General features: G+C 33.5%; 1 protein-coding gene across 2 annotated transcripts in view; it reads right to left on the bottom strand.

Moving 5' to 3' along the window:
• LOC148611189 (dopamine beta-hydroxylase-like) overlaps positions 1-22922 on the bottom strand; it is a 41362-nt gene extending 18440 nt beyond the window's left edge. For both annotated transcript variants that reach the window (XM_088591454.1, XM_088591456.1), the window contains exons 1-4: positions 22762-22922; positions 16080-16278; positions 15542-15683; positions 13586-13681 (exon numbers count right to left, since the gene is read on the bottom strand). In XM_088591454.1, the coding sequence (XP_088447580.1) occupies positions 13586-13681; positions 15542-15683; positions 16080-16278; positions 22762-22826 (502 nt within the window). In that variant the 5' untranslated portion in view covers positions 22827-22922. The remainder of the gene's footprint in view (positions 1-13585; positions 13682-15541; positions 15684-16079; positions 16279-22761) is intronic.
• Positions 22923-23824: the final 902 nt, after the last annotated feature.

Below are 23824 nucleotides of genomic sequence, written 5' to 3'. Positions count from 1 at the left end.
AATAAAAAAATTGTCTATTGAAAAAATAACATAAATTTTCCATGTGCATATTTTGTTTATTTCACTTCAAAATTTTATTATAGCCAATTCTTAAGAGCATAATTAATTGCATTTTGCATAACAAAATATTGTTGATAACATATAATTTTTGAAATGCAATAGGAATTACATCATTCTTTCAACTTTTGGGAGCGTTTAGACTTCAATTTTTATAACGATTAGCGTTGTTCTTATTTGTTTTGGTTTATTCTTGATTTTATTTTTCGTTTTTTTAGTCCTTTGTTGATCGGGATATACCCAGGTCAATTGAATAAAGGAATGATAAACAGAGAAACGATTTCTTGATCGTAACTCATTTTGTACGCGCATTTTCTTTTCTATATATACATTTGCAATGGTGAGCGAGAGCTAAGTTTCTACTTACACGTCACGGTCCCGTCAGTACATTGTAACACTTGTATATTATACGATATACAAATAACGACCTGCAGCCATCTTGCAGTTGTGGCCGGTTTTTTTTTTTTTTAATTTTAAATTTTGCTGATCGGAAGCTCTTTTAAACCAAATATCAAGTCTCTACAATTTTTTCCTCCATTTTTTTATGATTTTTCCCGTCTTTAAGCGACAGCCAGATTTGAAATTTCAAAATGTTTGGGAAAATTTATATATGGTCACTATTTCTGTACCAAGTTTCGTTTAAATTCATACAAAGGAGTTCTGCGGGGCAAATATGGATACAAAATTCAAGCTAAACACATGCAGTTTTGAATTTTTAAGTACTAGTCCACATAAAATTCAGACACACCCAATAGTTACGTGATTCATGGTCAAGTAAAACCCACTAAACACATGATGCATTTTTAGTCTACAAATGCTATACTTTCACATAACAATAATCTTTTCTGCATTAAGATCTGCACTTTTTAGAAAATCATACATTTAACCCCCACTATGAAAATGAAGCCAAATCAAGAACAGTTACTCTTGCAAAGTGCTAATTCCATGTACAATCTATATAATTTCTATTTCAAAAACACAACAACCAACTGAAAAACCAAGACTGGTTATGTGGTCTGTATCTGATTTTGAATAAGAAATAAAAGTAAATTTAGTGGGTTTTTAACATCACGAATCACTTTCTGTCTGATTTTTTTTTTTTGACTGCTACATAATTAGTGTGAAGATATCACTCAGTATTGTCTAACATTGGAACTATCCTGTAAGAAATCAATCTCTCAATGATATTAAACGAGATGGAGGTACGTTCGACCAACCCGACTTAAATGACATAAATTGTAAAGCTACATACATGTATATAAATATTTTAATAGTGCATGGTCTGAGATAATATGTAAAAAATATGTATCCATACCCCATCGAAAATTGCTTAAATCGACACATTTTTGTTTTTAATGTTAAAACCCCTAGAGTATTTATGCTTCATTAAAAAATGGCTAATTTAGTATTTTCTATTTGAGTCATCATAATTAATACTTCTGGGGTTCTTTTGATGACTTGTGTCGATTTCCAAAGTCACAATTGAACAAAAATTGCCAAAAAACAAATGAGATTTTCGATGTTTTGACTATATATAACCTTCTAGGTATTTCTTACACCAGAGACAAGAATTATCATAAATACATTGTACATATGTAAAACTATGCGGCGGGCACAGATTTTTACAGAAGGGGAGCCTGGGGTGTCCCAAAATAATGAAAAAAATGGGTCAATGACAGAAATGACCGGGTTCGCCGGAAATGTTAAAAAATACATGGTCAGTAAAAAGGAATTAGAAGCGCGACTGACCTGAATTCGCATTCCAGTACATGTGAACCGAATGTCTAGTGGCTATGATTTATAGTTGCTAAGAAAATTTTTATGAAAATATTCTCACCGAAAATTGCCATTCACCATTTTATAAGCCATTTTGCACGAGTACAACCCTGCCAAAATATACATCGTGTTAATGGAGTTTATAATACGTGAAAACGTCCCCTTACACTATAACAAATTAAGCAAACGAACGTCTAACGAACGATTTTTAACGAACGAAGAACGAACGCAAAAGCGAAAATGGTTTTGTATACGCATCATTAACGATCTAAACGATTAAGAACGGGTAGCTAGAGAATGGAATGAACGCATAGCGGAAGGAAAACGAATCTAATTGATTTAATGAATTTGGGAATAGAATGCATAAAAATTAAAACTGAAGCAATATTAAAGGAAGGAAACAGCAACACTTTTTTTTTCTTATGAAATGTGAATAATGTAACTGAAAGTTGCAGGGCCTTCAATGCATTTAGCGAAATCTTAAAAATGAATGGTTATCTATTACTAGTATACTGGATTGTTGTATGGTTTCGTGTCATTAAAATTTTGATATATTTTTCTTATAAATGTAAGAGCTTGTCTGATAACAAAGAGTCCTACTACATGTTGATGGCTTTACACGGCCTTTTTATTGACACGTCACAGCTTGTGTCTTTCCGTAAGCTTTTCTCTAAAGTCTTCTTGTTGCATGTAGAACTCGGTTGCGGGAGTTTTAATTGAGACTTTAGCTTTAATTTCTTATAAAGATATTATCGTTACAACTCTACCATATTAGACACTTACATACATGTACATCAGTGTTCAGTAGTATATAATTACTCTTTCTTTCTCCAGTTCCGATAAATCTTGGTTCTCCAACATTAACATGGGCGTATACTACTTAGTTGATATATTTCAATTTTATGCATTGTTTTCCTTCATATATTTGAAAAATGAAATGGTAAATCAAAGGGAAATGGCCATACTAACCAAACTTTACTTTGAAGTCAATTTATTATGAAGTTCGATAGTCGCTTTCAGTCTCACCAAATTGGTAAAGCGGTAAGTAAGTTTCATTGTTTTCTTTTTTAGTTCTGTTGAATTTTAAAATTCATGATCTCTAATAATATCATGAGAGATCTGTCGATAACTATAGTCAAAATCAGCTTTTATTTAAATTCTGTGGTCGCTTTCGATTATTCAAATATAAATACCAAAATACGTATCTACATGTATCGAGATTTGTAAAAGGCTTACCTTAAGCGAAAAAGTTCTTTTCAGTTGTAAAATGTTTTTATATCAAAATAAAGATACTGAAAGCAACCCATGTATTTCTAAATTAAATTTTAAAGATTGAAACGAATGTTAGCTGTACAGAAAGCGCTCTAAAAAAACGTTTTGATAATTGCAAAACGGTCACTGAACGTTCTTTGGCATTCGTTGTAACGTTCTCAAACGAATAACACCGAATAAGAACGAATGCAAAATGAATGGAATGCTAGATAAGTGTTTAACAAAATTGCAGTTCGTTCCCAGTTCGTTGACCAATTCAAGCACCTTAACAAACTTGCATGAATGTTTATTGAATTATACTTCTTTTTAAGACTGTTTTATTATAGAAATAAAAGGACACACCAATGAATCAGAGTACTCGTGTACTGAATCAATTTATATCCATTGTTTGAAATTTTACGCCTCAAATAGTCGTCAAAATTGTAAAAAAAAATGGGATATAATAAGAAGTATAAGGGTCGAATTCAAACGTATCTAAACACAAGGTTATTGTTTTAAATGGTTAATATTGAACTCTGATTTAATTTTGAATATACCATTTTTATGACAAAGGACATTACAAACAAACAAAAACACACACAAATTTATGATGCGTGGTAACAGTGCGCAAAGTTGCCTGAGATTTATGTTCGATGTCCGTAAAACAAAATTCCCCCATATTTCAAAGACAAATCCATACCAATTATTTCATATTCCTATACTTCACCCATTGCATCCAAAATTTTCAATTATAAAAGGCTATTGCAGAACCTCGAGATTGAGGACTTCAAGGCTAAACCACCTGACTGTTCTTGCAAAACCTCTCCATTCAAATATGGTCCTTCTGGTCACGTCGTTACGTTTAACCATCATCGAAAACGAATCTCTGCGTCATATCCTTTCTAAAGGTCCCAAGTACCGTCAACCACGCTCCATAAATTGGAATTATAACTTTAAAGTTCTTATGGATGCCTTCGAGGACTATGCAAGAAAATGGATAAAACGAGAACAAGAAGACATTGATTCGCTGTCATAGTGGTTAAAGGCTGTGAGGTCTTTAATTTTGAAACGAATGAAAGTTTTAAGTAGGTCAATGAGTAACAAGGCTACATCCGTTTTCAAAGACCCCGACGTATCAAAAACATTGTCTACTATACATGACAAATATGTTGTCGTACCAGCAGACAAAGCCCAAAACAACATTGTTTTTGTCTGCAAAACGTTTTACATCCAATGATTATTATCAGAGGTAGACGTAGAAAATAATAGCAGTGATAAGACCTATACTGCCACCACACTCTCCAAAGAAGAGATTGTGGAAAACCATAAATCTGTGCTATCCTCTTTTGGTCTCTCTACCAACGACGATGATTGTGATTTACCGTCTATGTACTGGATTCCTAAACTCCACAAGAATCCATACAAACAACGTTTCATAGCTGGATCTGCAAAATGTACCATCAAACCTATTTCAAAACTTTTAAGTTCTATACTCACAACTGTCAAAGAGGATCTACAGTCCTACCACAATACTTGTTACTCCCGTAGTGGTATTCATTCAATGTGGATCCAGAAAAATTTGAAAGATCTTTTGGAGACAATCAGTTCAAGACTATTATCTGAATATGATAGCATTAAAACCTATAATTTTTCAACACTATACTTCTATTCCCAATACTCAGTTAAAATCCCGACTTAAAAACATTATACATCGTTGTTTTTCCAAAAAAGATGGTACACCTACATATAAATATATATTTCTTGGTAGAGATTCCTCATACTTTGTACAAAATAATTCCAAATCATCTTCCAAATATACAGAGGAAGATGTTCACAAAATGCTGGAATTTTTAATCGACAACATATTTGTCCAGTGTGGTGGGCGTGTTTTTCAAAAACGGTCGGCATTCCAATGAGAACAAATTGTGTTCCTTTACTTGCTGACCTTTTCTTTCACTCTTATGAGGCTGACTTTATAGCTGATCTGATCCGAAAGAAAGAATATCGTTTAGCTAGATCCTTTAATCTCAGTTTCCGCTATATAGATGACGTATTATCTTTAAGCAATCCTAATTTTGGGGATTTGATACATCGATCTACCCCAAAGAACTTGAGATAAAGGATATTACAGACACTGTCAAGTCAGCCTCATATCTTGACCTACACTTAGAAATCGATGGTAAAGGAAACTATTGACCAAACTTTACGACAAACGTGATGACTTTTCATTCAAAACTGTCAACTTTCCTTTCATCTGTGGCAACATCCCTGCAGCACCTGCGTATGGAGTGTTCATATCACAACCCATACGTATTGCCAGAGCTTGCCGAAACTACGCAGACTTTTTGTATCGCGCTAGTACTCTAACAAATAGGCTTCTGGAACAGGGTTATGTTGCCACATCTACAAGATTGAAGTCATCACTACAGAAGTTTTATGGTCGTCATCATGAACTCGTGAATCATCTGCACCATGAAAACTTATTTATTCAAAGGGTTATAGTTTCCCTTTCCTCGTTTGTCTACCCCGGACTTGACTTTTTATGAGCAACTCTGCGGGTGTTTCTAGAAAAACAGAGGACACTTACCCTACCGGTGCACCTGGTCTATGCTCCCTGTTTTTAGTGGAGTCCGAGTTACTCATTTGCTTTTGTTACTTTGTATGTATGATTTTAGTTACTTTATGTTATTTGATGTGTTTGTCTGTTTTCCATGTCCGGTCTTTGTCCCTGGATTACATTCTTTTGATTACCGCTATAACCTTGGTTCCCGTGATTACTCTTTAAACAAAGTTAACCAAAATAAAAGGGAAATCGAGGAAGCCAGGATTCGAACGGCGACGAAGAGTGAGGGACAAGATATGAAATAGAATATCCGCTTCCAAAAGTTTTACAGGATTCTTTTTTTTTTTTTTTTTGCTTTTCTGATTTCGAAATAAATGTTGATCCGGTTTTCCTGTTTCCAAAAAGAACAGTGTCACCACACTCCTTTTCATGTGACTTTATCGCATCACAAGGTGAGTGGGAATGTAAGGTTGTTTTATGCATAAACGTTAATCTTGGGTCCGATACAAAATGCCTAATTTACCCCGTACAATCTGACAGGATTCCAAGTGTATTTTCACGCTAAACACTGATAGGGCATTTATAAACTTTTGTATTACAAGTGTACTGATGCAAAAAAGCACCTATATAAAGAAGTTTTCTCAAATTTTAATTATATTTACTTATTTAATTAACAATAATACTGTACTGATTTCATGTTTTAAACCACGTCTAACAGTAATTTATAATATATAAGATACGTTACACACTTTTTATTGCAAATATAAAGGGCATTAACTTTTTTGTAATTTTAAGATAGGAAAACATTTTTTTAATGAGAGTATGCATCGGACCCATCCCCACTGCCTATAAATATTGACAGTTCCTTTTTTTCTCTCAGTCAGATTCTCATTTTCCTATATTTTTATTTGTGTTTGTTTTTGTTTTTGTTTGTTTTTGTCTTTGTTTTGTTTTGTTTTGTATTGTTTTTGTTTTGTTTTGTTTTTGTTTTGTTTAAGATGTGATTTTTCCCTCTCAACGAAGAATTTACTCATTGGTTATTTATATTAATCGATTGAGATCCAATATTCGAATGAATATATTAATTAAAAATCATTAAAATTCTCATCGGATATAAGGAATTACGGTGTTTATCCAGGGTGGAGAACCACCTTTTGAATGGGAACGCGGGTAGAATCAGTTGCTGTCGATGAAATGTACACGGCGAGTTAAGGAGGGGTTCTCGTAACATAAGTGTTCTCTAGAAGTGGACAGGGTGCTATAAATCTCACAAGAATCGTCCAACCTGTATATGAAATACATCTATTTATACATCTATTTATTTGCAATCGATTGATACCAAGTTTGAAAAAAAAATCCTTTCGACATAATGAACCGGTATATATTTCCATCCCCCTAACGGTCTTGGTTTTCCACCTGGCAATTGATATGCATTATATCTACTTCAATAACAATTTCTTTATATTGCATGTATTACATGAATTACATCCAAGTAAAATTCACTTAACAGAAATGTTGATGAAGGGTTGGCTAGGAATATTTCTATGGATCAAGGGAACGTTACCAAGAAATATGTCGTTCAGTTATTATATGATTATGAACATCTTGCAAATTCTAGTTTGTTTTCCATTTTCACCCCCACATGCCCCACTAATTAAATCTTATCCAATAAATATGGTCACTATATGGTTTTATCAGCCTTCAGTCAATTAACACCCAGTTATTTATAGATACAATTAGACAGTAATATATTGTAACAAGAGCCAACATAATATATATTTTTATCCTAATGTACAATACCAATTTATATACATGTAGATATATCATGACCGATTCACTAAAATGATTAATTTACAAAACAAAATGTTTTCTGAAGTTTTCTATAAATATTTGAGTCTCTTCGAGGCTTAGCAACTAAGAAAGTCTGCAGACTCAGAAGTATACTAATATTGAAACTGGTAGATAACGAGACAGACACAGAAAGGGGAAAAAACAGCAAAATAATCATTATGTAAGAATAAATATATAGGCGATGAATTGAAAGATCTTCGGTTCTCTCTCGGGGGAAACCATCTCTGAAACCATTGCAATACATTCAGATTTTTGAATTTCAGGTGTCAACCAAATAGCCATTTGTTCTTCATAACCTTTTTAATTTGATAATATAGAGAAATTTCCTCTTTTATCATATTATATATCTACGTAATTTGCCAGTTTGGTACGGTAAAATAAGGTCAGGGATGTTTCCTGGTTGCGGAACCAACTACTGAATTTAAACTTATGCAGAATCACTTTCCTATTAACTTATAACGACCCTTTTCATTGGTCAGTTTAATTATGACACAAATGAAAAAAGTATTGGCTTACTTATCAAAAGTATCGGCTTACTTTTCAAAAGTAAGCCGATATAAATATCCCTATTATGACACGAACCGCCACTCATACATGTGACCACGTTCATTCATTAAATTCATCAAAATTGATGCATTATCACGGGATTTAATGTCGATTAGTGACTTAGTGATTCGATTTGTAATATGCACGCTATACACATCGTTGTATAGCTTACAGCAGCATTTGCTGAATCTTTGTCCCAGCAAAATACTTTTTGGGATAAAATCCACACTTTCCAGCACAGGCACTTGGGACCTGGATTTTTTTTAATTTCACTCAAAAATATCATTAAATCATTTTGTTTCCATACTTGAGTTATCATGCGTGTACTCTGACATGTCCGCTGGAGAAATATATAGATAAAAACTAGGCATAGTATAAACAACAACAAATAGCAAGCGAAATGATTTAATGATATGTTTGAGGGAATTTTTAAAAAAAAATCCTGGTCCCAAGTGCCTGTGCTTTCCAGTGCATGTAAGACATCAATTAAGGTTGGGGTCCTCAAAAGGGTTTGATAGTTTAAATTTACCTGATTTTACCTTTTTAAACTAAGTAAAATACTTTATCGAATTTTTTTCGCTTGTTTGATTACGGTAAATGTTGTTATTTATTTGTTTTTGTTTTTTTTTTTGTTCTGACTTTCTATTTCCTTAAGGAAGGCAAGTCAGTTGTCGGTGTTTCGGTATGTCTATCAATTTGTAAATGTTCAGATGGACGTGTCTAATGAGTTTCTTCAGCTTGCTGTGCAATCCTTCTAAGTGGTTATTGGCGCGTGGTCCTTCGGTTGAGAAATGGTTCTATTGGTTCTTATTTTGTTCTTATATCCAGTATTCGGTTACATAGTCGGCGAAAGCTGTTGTGTCGTAGTCTATGTCTTCTGCGTTGAACCGGATAAGTGGAAGTACGGCTGCTCGTCTCACCAAATGTCGTAGGTCATCGTTTTCTTTGTAGGCTGTTGCAAGTCAAAGTTTCTGTGTTCGCCGCCAAATACACTGGAAATAATGGAAGAAACAGCTCTTGATTGACATATTGGGAAAAGCCCTCTGTGCGGAGTTGCGGGTAGCAGTCTCGAAGTCGATGCAGGAAGTTGTAGTCCTTGTTGCTGGCCTGCGGTCTTGAGTAGGTTGAAAAGCCGGTCGTATGTTTGTTCGCTCTTTCCAGGAAGAAGGGAGAATACTAGAGCTACATCACGTCGTCAATATCTCCTGTCCCCTCTAGCTGTATTAACCGTGTACTGATAGCCATTAAACTAATGTGCGACTCTGCGAACTTATTTGGAACAAAGTTCACTGCAAGCATTGCATTTGCCATCGCTGTCACTTTTTTAATGGACCTTAACTGATGCATTGTCGTACTACAAAGCATCAATGAGTTCTGCTCAACCTTTCATGTGAGCTATGAACAATGCTTTGACTGCATTTCTTGAAAATTGAAAGTTCTTGAAAGTTGATTGATAACTTGTAATTAATAATAACCAGGTAATCAGGCAGATCCTTTAGATCAACTTTTTTGTATATATTATAATGCGATCTGTATAGAAGATGAAATGCACTTTTTATTAAATTGTGATTTTTACTCTGACTTGAGATATGTTTTATTTGAGAAAGTTTGTCAAATTGATGACGGTTTTTCAGATTTTGTTTTAAGAGATAAATTTATTTTTCTCAAGACAAATGTAAAGATTCAACCTTTTGTTGGCAAAAACTTTATATAGTGTGTTTTATCGTAGAAAATATTGTCTGTTTTAACAAAATTCTATCGATGAAAAAAAATATTGTTTTTTATCTGAGTAAAGTGTCTCATAAGCCATATTTGGCTGGGTACCAATATTTTTTATTCAGATGTTTTATTTAGTATTTCATATTAAATGTATGCATTTGTGTTAATATTGGTATGTGACACTACAATAAAATATTCTGACATATATATTTGATGACTATTGCAAATTAATTTTAATGAAATTTTATTGCCTGAACAAATTTTCGATTATTTTAATTTCAAGAAGAATTCAAATAATTACCTTAAAAATGTTTTAATATGCTAATTTCTTTTTGCAAAAACAGAAAAAAACTATGATAAAATATATTATTGTGTCTCTAGTCAATGAAATCATCAAAAAAATATCATCCAACATTTTTTATTGGAAAAGGTAATTTAAAAATGCAAGTAAATTTAAACTATCAAACCCTTTTGAGAACCCCATAATCCTTAACCTTAATTGATGTTGTTTTAGTCAATTAAATGTTGAACGTGAACACACCGATATTGGTGCATGGCAGTCAATACGTCATTGATGAGAAATTTCCAAGGCCAAAAAATATAATGTTATGTTTCCGAACACAATTCTGAAATTTTGTAGGGTCAGCTGGTAGGAATTTTTATTTTCATTTGATATATTTGAAATGAAATAAATCATAAAGCCAAATATGCAAAGAATAATTATAAAAAACATGTAATAGACTTAGTCCACAGCCTAACCCCTTTTGGGATTCGGCGCATGAGTATTTTTTTTATTTTGACGGAGGTGGTACATGTAAAACAAAAAATATGTAAAGTGCCGAACTCCAAAAAGGGATTATTCACGACCAAGAGCATACTCATGGCATGTGTGTTTTCAATTTTCTTCCTTTTTTTCTGAAAGACAATCGGCAGAATTTTAACGTTATTTTTGTTCTTCAAAATTTCAAATAAAAACTTATGAGTAGGGGGTCTGAAGGAGGATCAGTGGGTGACCGGAGCCATTTTGTTTGCAGCAGTTTTATTCTCCTTTGCTAGAGGACTGTTTAATTAGAAGTAATGTAAAAACAAAGACATTATAGATGTAAATTCTTAGAAAATCATACACTACGAAGTTGGTCCTAAGGTTGAAAAATGGTTCTGACAGAGACGTCATCGGCGGCGTCCGTGTCGTCGTCCATATTCACGTGCGATGATTTTATGGTTATGGTTGATCAATTGTCATGAAATTTTGATATGATTTTACTAATTACTAATTATGATTGCTCCTATTTATTTTTTTAGTTTATGGCCCCTACCATTTAAAATTATTAACATGACATAGCAAGTTCAACACATCCATGAAAGTACACTTCAAGGAAGAATATGTATATGACATGTCTTATGGTTGTGGCAAGTCATTGTAAAATTTGTTCCCCATTTATTGATATCAGTAGATATTTAGTATTTAGTATTTAGTGTTGATATATTTTTATAAACGTGTGCATAATTCAATTGTTGATTTCAGTAAATGGAGGAGTTTTCTGGACGATGCAAACACGTTCTCCCTACCGGTGCACATAGGCCCATCATCCTAAGTCAGGGTTTTGAGTCCACCCTCGCTCCCTCAAACCCCTGACATCACTCATTCATATTTAGCGGGTATCGTCCAGCCAATTCCGATTGGTTGCTTCTCCGGGTGAGAAGCACCAATGAAAATCGATTTAACATAAGATGTCTGTGGAAAGGTAAACAATAATAATACGAGGTAATGGACGATCCGATATAGTAAGTGAAAGTTGCATGATGTCAGAAATAATGCAATATGAGCAAAAATAATAACTGTGGATTCTGTTTAGATTCTGTACTGAAAAAAATGACGTTATGTGTAGCCACTTTGTAACTTATATCGAAGAGTTTCTATTACGAGTGATTTGATTGGATTTTGGATCCGGGTTAAATTAAAGTAACTCACTAGATGGCGCTGAACATTACCCGCTAAATATGAATGAGTGATGTCAGGGGTTTGAGGGAGCGAGGGTGGACTCAAAACCCTGACTTGGGAGGATGACATGGGCCATGCTCCCAGTTTTTAGTGGAGTCCGAGTTGCTTATTTACTTTCGTTACTTTGTGTGTATTATTTTAGTTTGTTTATGTACATTGTTGTGTTCGTCTGTTTTCCATCTCTGGTCTTTGTCCCTGGATTACATTTCTTTGATTTCCGCTAGAATCTATCGGTCTGCGTCCATACTTGACCGTCGGGCAATACCAGACTGTGTCCACACTTGTATTCAAATATAAAGTAAAGTATATATTCAGAAGCAATCGCGACCTAAAGCATAGTGCTTATAGATTCATCAAACATAAGAATAGCAGTCATACTATTGATGTCGCATGCATCAGTTCCTTTTATTTAATTATTTCTGTATATGGCAATGTAAACAGTACACATAACTGTTACTAGTTTAAAAAGTATTATAAAAAAGACAAATAATAAATGTTTCTTTACGAATGTTGCTTTAGAGATAAAAAAAATCCTACATTTAGATGTTGATTGAAAAAGGTTTCGAAATAAACACAAGTAACTGCTCCAAATGTACAACATGATTGAGTTACAGAAAACGCTCGGCAAGCTAAACAAACAAAAAATACTAGAAAAAAATCTTTTTTTGGCATTTAAAATAAAAATAATAAAAAAAAACAATGTAATAAAAGAGTTGAAATACAGTTTTACCTCCAATAGCATCAAAGGAAAAAATCCACAATCAAAAGTTAAATGAGCAACAAGGAAATTATGTATTTCATTCACCCTTCGGAAAAGGAAGAAAAAAAGAGAAAAATAACTTACTGATTAAATAAGTCCTAATATATAGATCTGCTTAGTTTTCACAGATTCACGTAGCAGTATGCAAGTTGTTTAATTTCATTGAGATATGACCAAACGCTGACGAAACTGTTTTTTTTATTGGAAGAATATGTGAGTTGAATTGTATAGATCATCCTTTTTGAAAATGCTGAGATTTATATGAAGTGAATATCTCGTACATATTCAGTGGTCTAATACGAATATTTTATTTATTTAACTGACATGTCTCTTTACACATTTTAAAATACATAAAACACTGAGGCTTCGTTCCTTGTCTTTCACATGGTAGAACCTCACGGTGATGGATTTGGCTTCATATTTCGATAGTTTTGGTTTTGAGTACGTCTTGTATACAAATATTATTTTTTTATTCTTTTTATTTACTTAGATATTTCAGTAAATTTGATTATAATGCTTCTAATAAAAGTTACTCCTCGAAACAGATGTATAGCATATAGAAATTTACAATATATACGGTTGGCATTTTTTGTATTTATTTAACCTTCTAAATACTCTAAGGTAATTGATATATTAAGACCAAAAGCTCTGAGTCGATCTTGACAATGGAAGCATATCTTATCTTATTTCTTTAAATTTTGCTCTAATTATCGCCCCTATCGAATTGTACATGCCACAAAGCAAGATGCAACGTATAATTCAACATAATTGAGATCTATACAAAGCAAATATTAAATATTCTTGAATGTTTTATTACAGCTGATACAAATGAGATCTCAAAACATTTCTTTTCTGTAACACAGATTTTTTTTAAATTAAAATGTCCATTTACTTTGAGAAAAATATTTCAAGAACTTCGCATTTTGGTCTCGGATTTCATCTTGGCTACCTTAGTAGTCTGACTCTGGTGTAATTTGTTGGAACTCACACTCACAAGTCATGTGCATAAATCAATCGCATAAGTTTTCTGTTTGATATATAAGAATTTTTAAGTTCTTACCCTTCTCTCTCAGAACATGGCAATTTTCTATGTCTTCAGTACAACTAAAATTTCTTTGAGAATGACAAAAAGAACTGTTCACAGGTTCGCAAACTCCTGTATAAAAGAAATACTAGTGTTAGGGTGAATGAAAGTGAAATCGGTGGCCAGGCTTGTTATGTATGCAGAGTGTACTATTGCTTAAAATTTTCAATTATTATCAAATGCCAGTCCCTGAAAGAATCATGCACTCTAGACAGGTAGTGGGCGGATCATAGTATTAATTACCATTCTCTGTAAGAATCAGGCAATGGGTTGCACATCATCTTTTTTCTCAATTTGGTCTTTAATGCCCCAAAAACATTCAATACATCTATAAAACAACCGAAAAATTTGCCCGCCATTTTTCCATAGTGTATTTCAATTATAATTTGGCCTATCAATATCGTAAAAAAGGCAAACTTTACAAACACTTTAATGGTTGTTTCTGGAGGTCATGAGATATAAATACTTCGATAATGCCATACAATCTCTGCGGTGCCACACCTTATACACGTTTTGCTTGATTCAAGTGAATCACTAGTTATCACCCTCTTGTACAATGTAATTTGACTACTATGAGAAATGAAAACATTTCATATTCATTTGGGTAAAATGAATTAAAATTTCATTAAATTGCACTGCAAACGAACATTGTAGGAGCAGATAATTTAAACGTCAATCAACAGAATTTTATGAAAATTTCGGCATAAGTCTGTCTCAACATGCTGATCAATTTTACCCCGTGAAAATTTAGTTAACCCATTGGTTTTCGAGTTATTTACATAAATCTTCAATTTTTAGTAATGGTAGCCATATTTTGTGACAGATCAAAAGTCTTCACACTCAGATTGTTAAGGACATTTTAACAAACAATCATGCCATGTTTTATTACAACACATTCTACTAGTAGTGTCTCAGAGGAGAAGATACTCAAAGTTGGAAATCTATTTCAGGACCAATAACTTATTAATCTGTCAACAGATCTTTCTATAAATTTCGGCATAGATCCAGCTCATCATGCTGAACAATTTTGTCCTCTGCCAGATTTTAGCTAAACCCAGCTGTTTTTTAGTTATTTGCATAATTCTGCAATTTGACCCCTGTTGTCTATCTTTAGTAACGGCAGCCATGTTTTTGCCAGATCAAAAATCCCTACATAAGCATTATTACAAACACCCGAAGGAGGGTTCAACATTCATGCAGTTTGATTAAAATCTGTCGAGTAGTTTTAGAGGAGAAGATGTTTTAAAAAATTGATGTACGATCGATGACAGACGACAAACACTGATGGCAATAGCTCACAGTGACCATCGGCTAGGTGAGATAAAAAGTTTTAAATAGTGAAGACTTCTTTTTATGCAGATATACTGTTAGATAGATTGGTTTTTTTGAATGCAAGTTGTCAAAGAATTGTACTTTTAATTTTGTATTTGTTATTTTGTGTTGTGTATAACAATTTTCATAATTCATGCTGTGTTTTGCTTTTTTTTCATATGGTCCAGTCAAAATTAAATTTAGTTTAATTCAATTCTTTAGTACTATGACCCATATTTATATAGCCCCTACTAAAAAATCTAAAACCTAACTTTAATTTCGCTATTTTTTCCGCTTTGGTGTAAAATAATGCTTTGACAAACTTCTTCATAATTTATTCCTCTTAAATGTTTTGAAAGCTACGGATTTAAGATTTAAGCTGTGTGGAGGTATAGGGTGTGGAGGTATAGGGTGTGGAGGTATAGGGTGTAGAGGTATAGGGTGTGGAGGTATAGGGTGTAGAGGTATAGGGTGTGAAGGTATAGGGTGTAGAGGTATATGGTGTAGAGGTATAGGGTGTGGAGGTGTAGAGGTATAAGGTGTGGAGGTATAGGGTGGGATGATAAAATTTTGTTTATGTATTGAGTCTACTGTTCAGCTCGTATTGGACAATATACAAACCTGGATGGGTGATATTAATATTCCCCGATAAAGAGTTGGTGTCGGAATCTGATCTCCATATACAGTCTGGATCACCTAGCTCCTCGCCATTTGATCTGCCGTCACCATCAGAATCCAGCATGCACAATTCTTTTGACCATTTCTAAAAAAAAGCATGCTTATTGAATGGCATACCAGCCACATTTCTGCAGAAATATTAAGTTTTTCATTTGCATGAGATAATTGGTATGTTTGCTTTTATTATTCGACAGTTGAAAAAATGTGTTATCGAAGCACACACAACTCTTTTATGTACTATATATATACATCGTATTAGCTCAGATGTACTAATACGATGTATATATTTTTGAAATAATTATCATGTATCATTATTTAAATTCTTTAAATCACCGCCTTGATCCATAAACTGCAGTTGATTTCTTCACAAAAACTATGCTCGAAAATAGAAGAGTTTGAAAAAGTACAAAGACGCTACTGATTTTTTTTTAAAATTTCCTCGTAAAATGGTATAGTTGGTTGAATGTAATTTATGATTTACCTTTCCTAGCTTTAAGAAATCGGCACCAAAAGGATTTCTAGCCCCGCCACCATCTCTATTATCATGGCCTACACCAGACCATAACCTAGTTGTATCGCACGGGTCGGGAACATTGTCACCGTTAGGAATGGTTTGTTGGAATGTAATGTAAGGTTCCACGGAATTCAGCTTGACGAGAAAACACCATAGAACAAATAACCTAAATATGAATTTTTAATTTTTATTGTAACAGCATGTTTTATTGTATTATTAGAGATGTTGTAACACTCGAGAACATTTTTCATAGACATGAATAATGTTAATTTTTGATGGACAACGTATTTGTCCAGTGGTCGGCATTCCAATGGGAACAAATTGCGCTCCTCTTCTGGCTGTGACATATTCCTTCACTCTTATGAGGGTGACTTCATAGCTGATCTGATCCAAAAATGAGGAACATCGTTTAGCTAGATCCTTTAATCTCAGTTTCCGCTATATAGATGACATATTATCATCAAACAATCCTAGTTGCGGGGATTTGATACACTGCTTCCACCCCAAAGACCTTGAGATAAAGGATACTACAGACACTGTGAATTCAGCCTCAAATCTTGACATACACTCCGAGATAGATGGTAAAGGAAAACTATTGACTAAACTATACAAAAAACGCGATGACTTTTCATTCCGTATTGTCAACTTTCCTTACATCTGTGGCAACATATTTTCAACACCTGCGTATATGGAGTTTTTATATCACAACTCATACGTTTTGCCAGAGCTTGCCGTAACTGTGTACACTTTTTATATCGCGCTAGACTTCTTACAATTAGGCTTGTGGAACAGAGTTATGTTGCTACAATATTGAGGTCATCACTACAGAAGTTTTATGATTGTCATCATAAACTCGTGAACCGTTACGGTGTATCCATCTGCACTAAAAAAACTGATTTGTTCAACGTGTCATAGTTTTCCTTTCCTCTTTCGTCTACCCTGGACTTGACTTTTTATGAGCAACTCGGCGAGTGTTTCTAGAAAAATAGAGGATGCTTACCCTATCGGTACACTCGGTCCAGGCTCCCAGTTTTTAGTGGATTCAGAGTTGCGCATTTACCCTTCTTACTTTGTATGTATCATTTCGGTTATTTTCGGTTATTATCTTTGTTGTGTATGTCTGTTTTCTACTACTGGCCTTTGTCCCTGAATTATAGTCTTTTGATTTCCGCTAGAATCTTGGTTTCCTTGATTACTATTATGCACGTGAACTAAAACAAAAACAGTATGATCAAAAGGGAGTGGAAAAACAACTTACAAATCGGATTCCAGTATTCAAAATCAGTACAGAAATACAATATGTCAGAATATACAGAATATAAATTTCAATATAAATTGATCCTGTACACATTCATTAATGTTTGATATGACAGTTCAAAAACAACAACAAAATATGTTATAAATTTTCATTTCATTTATAATTGAGAAATGTTTTCTCCTATTTTAATTTTTGCTGAACCAACATTTATATTTGTAACTAATGGAAAAATAATATATGTTGTGAAGTGGCTTAGTTGAACGTAAATAAGAATAATGAATAAATGAACATTAGCCACGTTTAAAAGGTAAAAAGGAATGCATACAAAAAGAAAACAAATAAAACGTAAAAAAATATAAAGAATACGGAGCAGAGACTCGATGTCCTTCAAAATTCAATTCACTTCCATAGCAATGGTATCTATTAAAGCCTCGGGGGACTCCATATCTTCTTATATAGTGGATTCCGCTGGGATTCTCTAACCCCAGATGATATTCATGTATTTTGCTATTTTTAGAACTTTTCATACATTTTGTCAGAGAAAAAGACACATAATCTGATATATAAGGAGTGTTCTCTTAACCATGATACACTAGGTCATATGATAACAATATTCACCAAGTAATTATACTACAAATATTATTATTCTAAAAATTATTAGAATCAGATGATAGGACAAGGATGTTTTGACTATCCATGTAATTCGTGATGTAAACTTTTTTGACTTATCGTATAACTATATTGTTTTCCCCACCTATTGACATATTTGCAAGGGGGAAATGATACATATTCCAGCAGCACGTCCTATCACCTTACACATACGAAGTTCCCCCCCCCCAAAAAAAAAAAAAAAAAAAAACCGAGTTAAAGCTGAAACTACAAAAATGAACTTGGACAGTATGGCAGTTTAAGTCTGCATGACTATTAAACTTAAATGCTGGCAAACAAAATGATAAATACGACCCATTTCACAAAATAAATTTCACTACTCAATTTCGTTTATATCTTTCTATGTGCGAAATTGAAGGTTGCACTGGGCAGGCTTATACTTAAACCGATCATTTTTATTGGATGCAAATACCTATAGCAAAACAGACAGAACATTATGACTCAAATTTTACATGTTGTACAAAGTGTCAGACTCATAAAGATTTTATTGGCCTTTTTCACAACTTATAATTTTATGCCATGGGTTCTTATGGCGGATCACTTCTTAAGAAAATCTCTTTATCGGATATTAACAGTTTTCCACAATGATGAAGATGAAGATGTTTTAAATAAATTGTATTTTGGTAATAAAATATTAGAAATCATCAAATTTCGGTATGAGACAGAAGCAATATCAAATCTGTTCATTCCATCAGAATTTTTTATATTGTGGGAAAATTCGGATGCAAGAATATTAATAACATTAAATATCAGAAGAAAATCCAATGTTAATAACACAAGCAAAGATTAAACTGAAATCGACACCTTTTTGTAGATCTGTCGATACACCGCTTCCGTGCTAGCTACCATTAATATTTTCACTCAATCAACATTATTTTCAGGTATTAATTCACAAATCTATATAATTTCTCTATGCTTAAGACAAGGCGTGGATGTTTTCCCTAAAAAAACTTGAAATGTTCAATAATTACAAAAAAAGTTTCTTTGCACACGAGACTGAACATGAGAATTAAAATGGGTAAGTTTTACATGTAAATAAGCATAGAAACACTAAAATATACATTTAAATCTATTGGGAGACGGAGCATTTTGCTCAATTACCATTTATTTTGGTATTCTTATTTTAGAGGGCAACCGAGGATTAACGAATTTGAGTGAGTGTGGTGTAAAAATTGACACATTTTTTTCTGTTCCATTATTAGGCTTACAGTAACTTAATGCTAAAAAAAACATTCGATTTGCGACAGTCTTATGCAATGACGGACCCAGTGAACCGGTTGGCATTGTTTCTTTTGTACATTTTTGGGGTGTGCTTGATTTAAAAAAAAATGTAAAAAGTTCAGAGCCGTGAGCTGAAACATTTATCTTTATTGGTATGCAACATTTCGTATTGGTTCGGCGAGTCAAGCGGCTCGCTAAAAATTGGTGTCAATGAGCATCCTGTTTATAAATCTTTTTTATGTTTTCGATCCTTTATGTACGGTATGTCTTAGACGGGCGACTGTCGAGCCTGGCATTTTGGCCGCAAGCCCTTGTGAAAATAGGAACATTCCGAATGTACAAAAGTTTCTAGAGCTTAACCGAAATGTAAGATGTATAAATAACAATATACAAACAGTAACATTTGATTACATGGACCAAACAGATTATTAACAAATAAGGACTGAAATCAAAGTTATCCCCACTTTTCGGTCGACGTCAACGGGAAAAGATCAATATTCAATTACGAAAAATAAATGTGTTTTAAAATTGAGAGAACACAATTCTAGCATTGTCTCTCTATTTTTTTTCTTTTCATTTAATCCCAAGGCCTTTGCAAATAAGGAAAAGGTATAATGGTAGTTAAAAGTTTGATAGAGAGTATTGTGGCTCACAATGGAAACCAAAGGACGGCGCTCAATGATATGCATGGTCCATTAGAATCATTGCCTCCTGCTCGTGTCCAAAGTCGGTCGAAAAGACTCATTCACTCATAATATAAAACAGAACATTTTGATATAGGGACAGTGTATAAGGTAGTTAAAGGTATGTAACATTGGGTAGGAACACCAAGGGACGCATATGCATGATTCGTTAGAATCATTGCAATCTCCACATGTTCAATGTTGACCAACAAGACATGAGAGTGAATGTATGAATCTAAGTTTACTGATCTGTTATAGTGTCATGGGGAAGTGCTAAAGGATTTGCATCTTATCAATCGAAGCACTGCATTCCTTTTAATGTCCTTAGCAGATCTACAAGGCATGAACGATTAAGATTATACTAAGATCAGTCGTTACAGTCAAAAACATGTTGATCTGAATTCTGCGAAAAAATATCAGCATGGGCCTGTTGCTCCGAAAAGAAAGGAAACAATTATCTGAAAACGTCCGTCGAATTAAAATTTACTTACACAGGTTCTGTGAAATATAGTATGCAACTTTATAACAAGTAAATTAAAATATCGGCCCTCGTATGTGGCAGTCAACTTCTTTAAATGATCGGGAGACAGGGAACGGGTTGATTTATTGAGTGGAAACCTGGATATGCTAAATGTATTTTATACCGTAAAAATAAGTCCATGTCATGGTTGACAGTTGACAACCGTTTTTTTTCGTGGGTATTTATTTTCGCAGAGTTGTGAAAAATTTTTGTCTACGTTTGAAGTTTAAAACTCGTGGACTTAATGGGCGAAATATTTTATGGGATCGGGGTCGATTTTACCCAGTATACCAAGCACTGTTGCTTTAACGTCATTTGTTTTGACCTTTTAACACAGAGCTCACAAGACAACAAATATATAATTGACAAATTTCCATTTAGGAAAAACACAAACACTCAAATTCGACAACAACAACAACAACAATAACAATAACAATAATAATAATAATAATAATAATAATAATAATAATAATAACAAGAGGCTCCCAGGAGCCTGAATCTCTCACCAGGTTGAATTTTACCTTTCAAAGGCACTACCTTTAACAAGTTGTCCAACAATTTTGACTCAATAAGTCTTTGGTAGGACTTATCATAAGATCTTATCAACAAATGAAAGTTTCTTTTAACCTATCATAATTTTCAAGATATTGACTGACAACTGTTAAAAAAGGTCATTTTTCCCCTTTCAAGGGCAATAACTCTTACAAGGAATCATCTGACAACTTTTATTCCTGAAGATTTTTGCAGTCCTAATAATATGGATCATTTCAGCTATTGAAAGAAATTGGCTAAACCTAACAGTTTTGGAGATACATGCGAAAAACTATTGTCTGACTACTATGTTCTATTGTTAGTAACGGCTGCCATGTGTTTTGACGGATCAAAAATCTCCACATCAATTCAATGCAGGATACCCCAAGGACCTTTCAAACCATGTTTAGTTTCAATTGGTCAAGTATTGTCAGAGGAGATTTTTGAAAGAAATAACATTAAAAATGGCAAAAATCGTTGAAAATGGCAATAACTCCAATATAGCTTAACGGATTCAAACCAAACTTTGACCAGAGATAGATCTCATCATTCTGAACACTTTTAGCCTTGTCAATATTTAGCTAAACCTAACGGTTTAGGAGATATATGTGAAAAACTACTGTCTGACCCCTATGTTCTATTTTTAGTAATGGCGGCCATGTTTCTCGACGAATCAAAAATCAATCCCCACAACAGTACTATGCAGGATACCCAAAGAAACATTCATACCAAGTTTGGTTTCAATTGGTCAAGTAGTTTCAGAGGAAAAGAGTTTTGTATAATTGTTAACGACGACGACAACGACGGACGCCAAGTGATGTCAATAGCTCACCTGGCCAAAGGCTAGTAGTAATAACTCTCGAAACACCCAACAATATCCCGTATGACTTTGGAGAGGTGTATAAGTAAGTATAATCAATTAAATATATAAAAACTTAATTTAAAAATGTTGACTCCTAATTGAGAAACTTCAGCTGTAGCTCGCTTGTTACATCATGAAGTAGGTTTATCAAAATAACTAAGATTTATATGGTTTAATTGAGTGGTAATTGGCGAGCTTTCATCATAAATATTTACAACGTAAAGCTTGCAACCAGTTTCAATCACTCAAGACGTCTTCTGTACAGAAGTATCCATCCCTTATTTTATCAATGAACCTCTATCAAAAGAGTAAATATTTGCTCTAAAATATTCTTTTCCGTCTTTGAAGCGATATAAGCTTTTCGCACTTGAAACGTTGTGTGGTTGGACATTAAGTTGATAAAAACAACTACTTTAAAATATAAATACGCAAAATTTAGATGAAAGAGCGTTGGTGAATGTTGCTTTTCAGCTTCCGATAGTCATCCAGCAACTTAAAATATATACCGATAACAATTTGGCATTTTCTTCATATAATTCAACTTTTTCAAGACGCTTTCGTTTCTTCATATAAAGTTTTATGTTGTGACTACCGAAAAAAAAAGTGTAGAAGAGCCAAAACTAACTCGTGACAAATAATAATAAACAGCATATGTTCTAAACGGAGTAAAAAACCTGTAAGGTCAAGCTAGACATTCTTTAACTTTGAACTGCCATTGCCTACATGTTTGTGGCAAAAGCTTTTTAATTATTATTTCTCGTAACTTGTGGGTGTGTCAAATTCTCGTAACTTGTGTGTGTCTGTCAAAATAAAACAGCGAATCAATTTTGAATTTAAAGGTTAAATTTTATTTAAAATATGTTCCATGTTTTATACAGTTCTCCCTAACGTTAAGTTCCGCTTACCTCTTCAATCTGCATCGCTCTTTCTTCCTCATAATTATTCTCTTTATCCTATCCTCAAAAGACATCGACTGATTTGGGTCACATGGTCCATTCCATCAGAATTCCAATAGAATCTCAAATACTTTATAATATATTTGCATACAGATTATGCGGGATGATCGCATCACATAAACTACCGAAATATGTTTTGATCATAGGCCAACCAAATGTAATTATATGCGATAGAGAAAAATCATGATTTTTTTCGAATCACTATTAGATCAAAAGTAACCGGGAAGCAGTCTATCTTTAGAATTATGATTCCCGCCAACCCAGGAATTATATTTTGCCGATTCCGATACTGGTTACGTAATGGAACTGCCTTGAGATTTAATGACAGAACTAGTTCTGTGTTGTTTTTTTTTTTCTTTGGGAAAATATATGCTACAATTAAGATTATTGGGAACTGATACATTTGTTTGTGTGTGGGGAGAGCGGGTTCCAGGCTGCCAGGTTAGGGGTGGCTTGTTTAGATCAAATGCCAAGCGAATCTAGGCAAGAACTGTTTGTGTGCTAAAATGTAAAATACACGATTTCTTGTGAAAAAAATCCCAGTTTTCTTGCCGGTACGCCTTTCCTGGGATCCGCGACTGATGTGAACTAGAATAGATCATAATAATGCTCTATCCTACAATCCTTTCACTCTATGTCTACCCCATTTCGCAAAAATTACAATGACTATGATGATCAGCGTGAAAATAACTGTACATGTACATCACTTATATTTATATTTGAATTTGATACAAATATTTGAAAGTTGTGCAAAAGTAGGTGAAAATTCCATCACTGGTACCATCATTGATTTAAAATAGTGATTTTATATTAAGTATTCGGGGTCAATCATCTCCTCTCGGTGTTAGTTTTTTTTTATGGTAAATTAGAAGATTTTCGGAGATTTGTATCGGTCGCATTTGTCATACCTTCCTTCAAGTCTATGCAGTCTGATTATGTATTAAATACACATATAAAATGCTGTATATTTTCTTCGCCTTATGTTCCATTGTTCGCGACCAACATGATTATT

Source organism: Perna viridis, chromosome 7 (genome assembly GCF_037379345.1).
Source record: "Perna viridis isolate PV_CMFRI_1.1 ecotype Kerala chromosome 7, ASM3737934v1, whole genome shotgun sequence".
NCBI lineage: Eukaryota > Metazoa > Mollusca > Bivalvia > Mytilida > Mytilidae > Perna > Perna viridis.
This window is presented reverse-complemented; position numbering and strand designations above follow the sequence as displayed.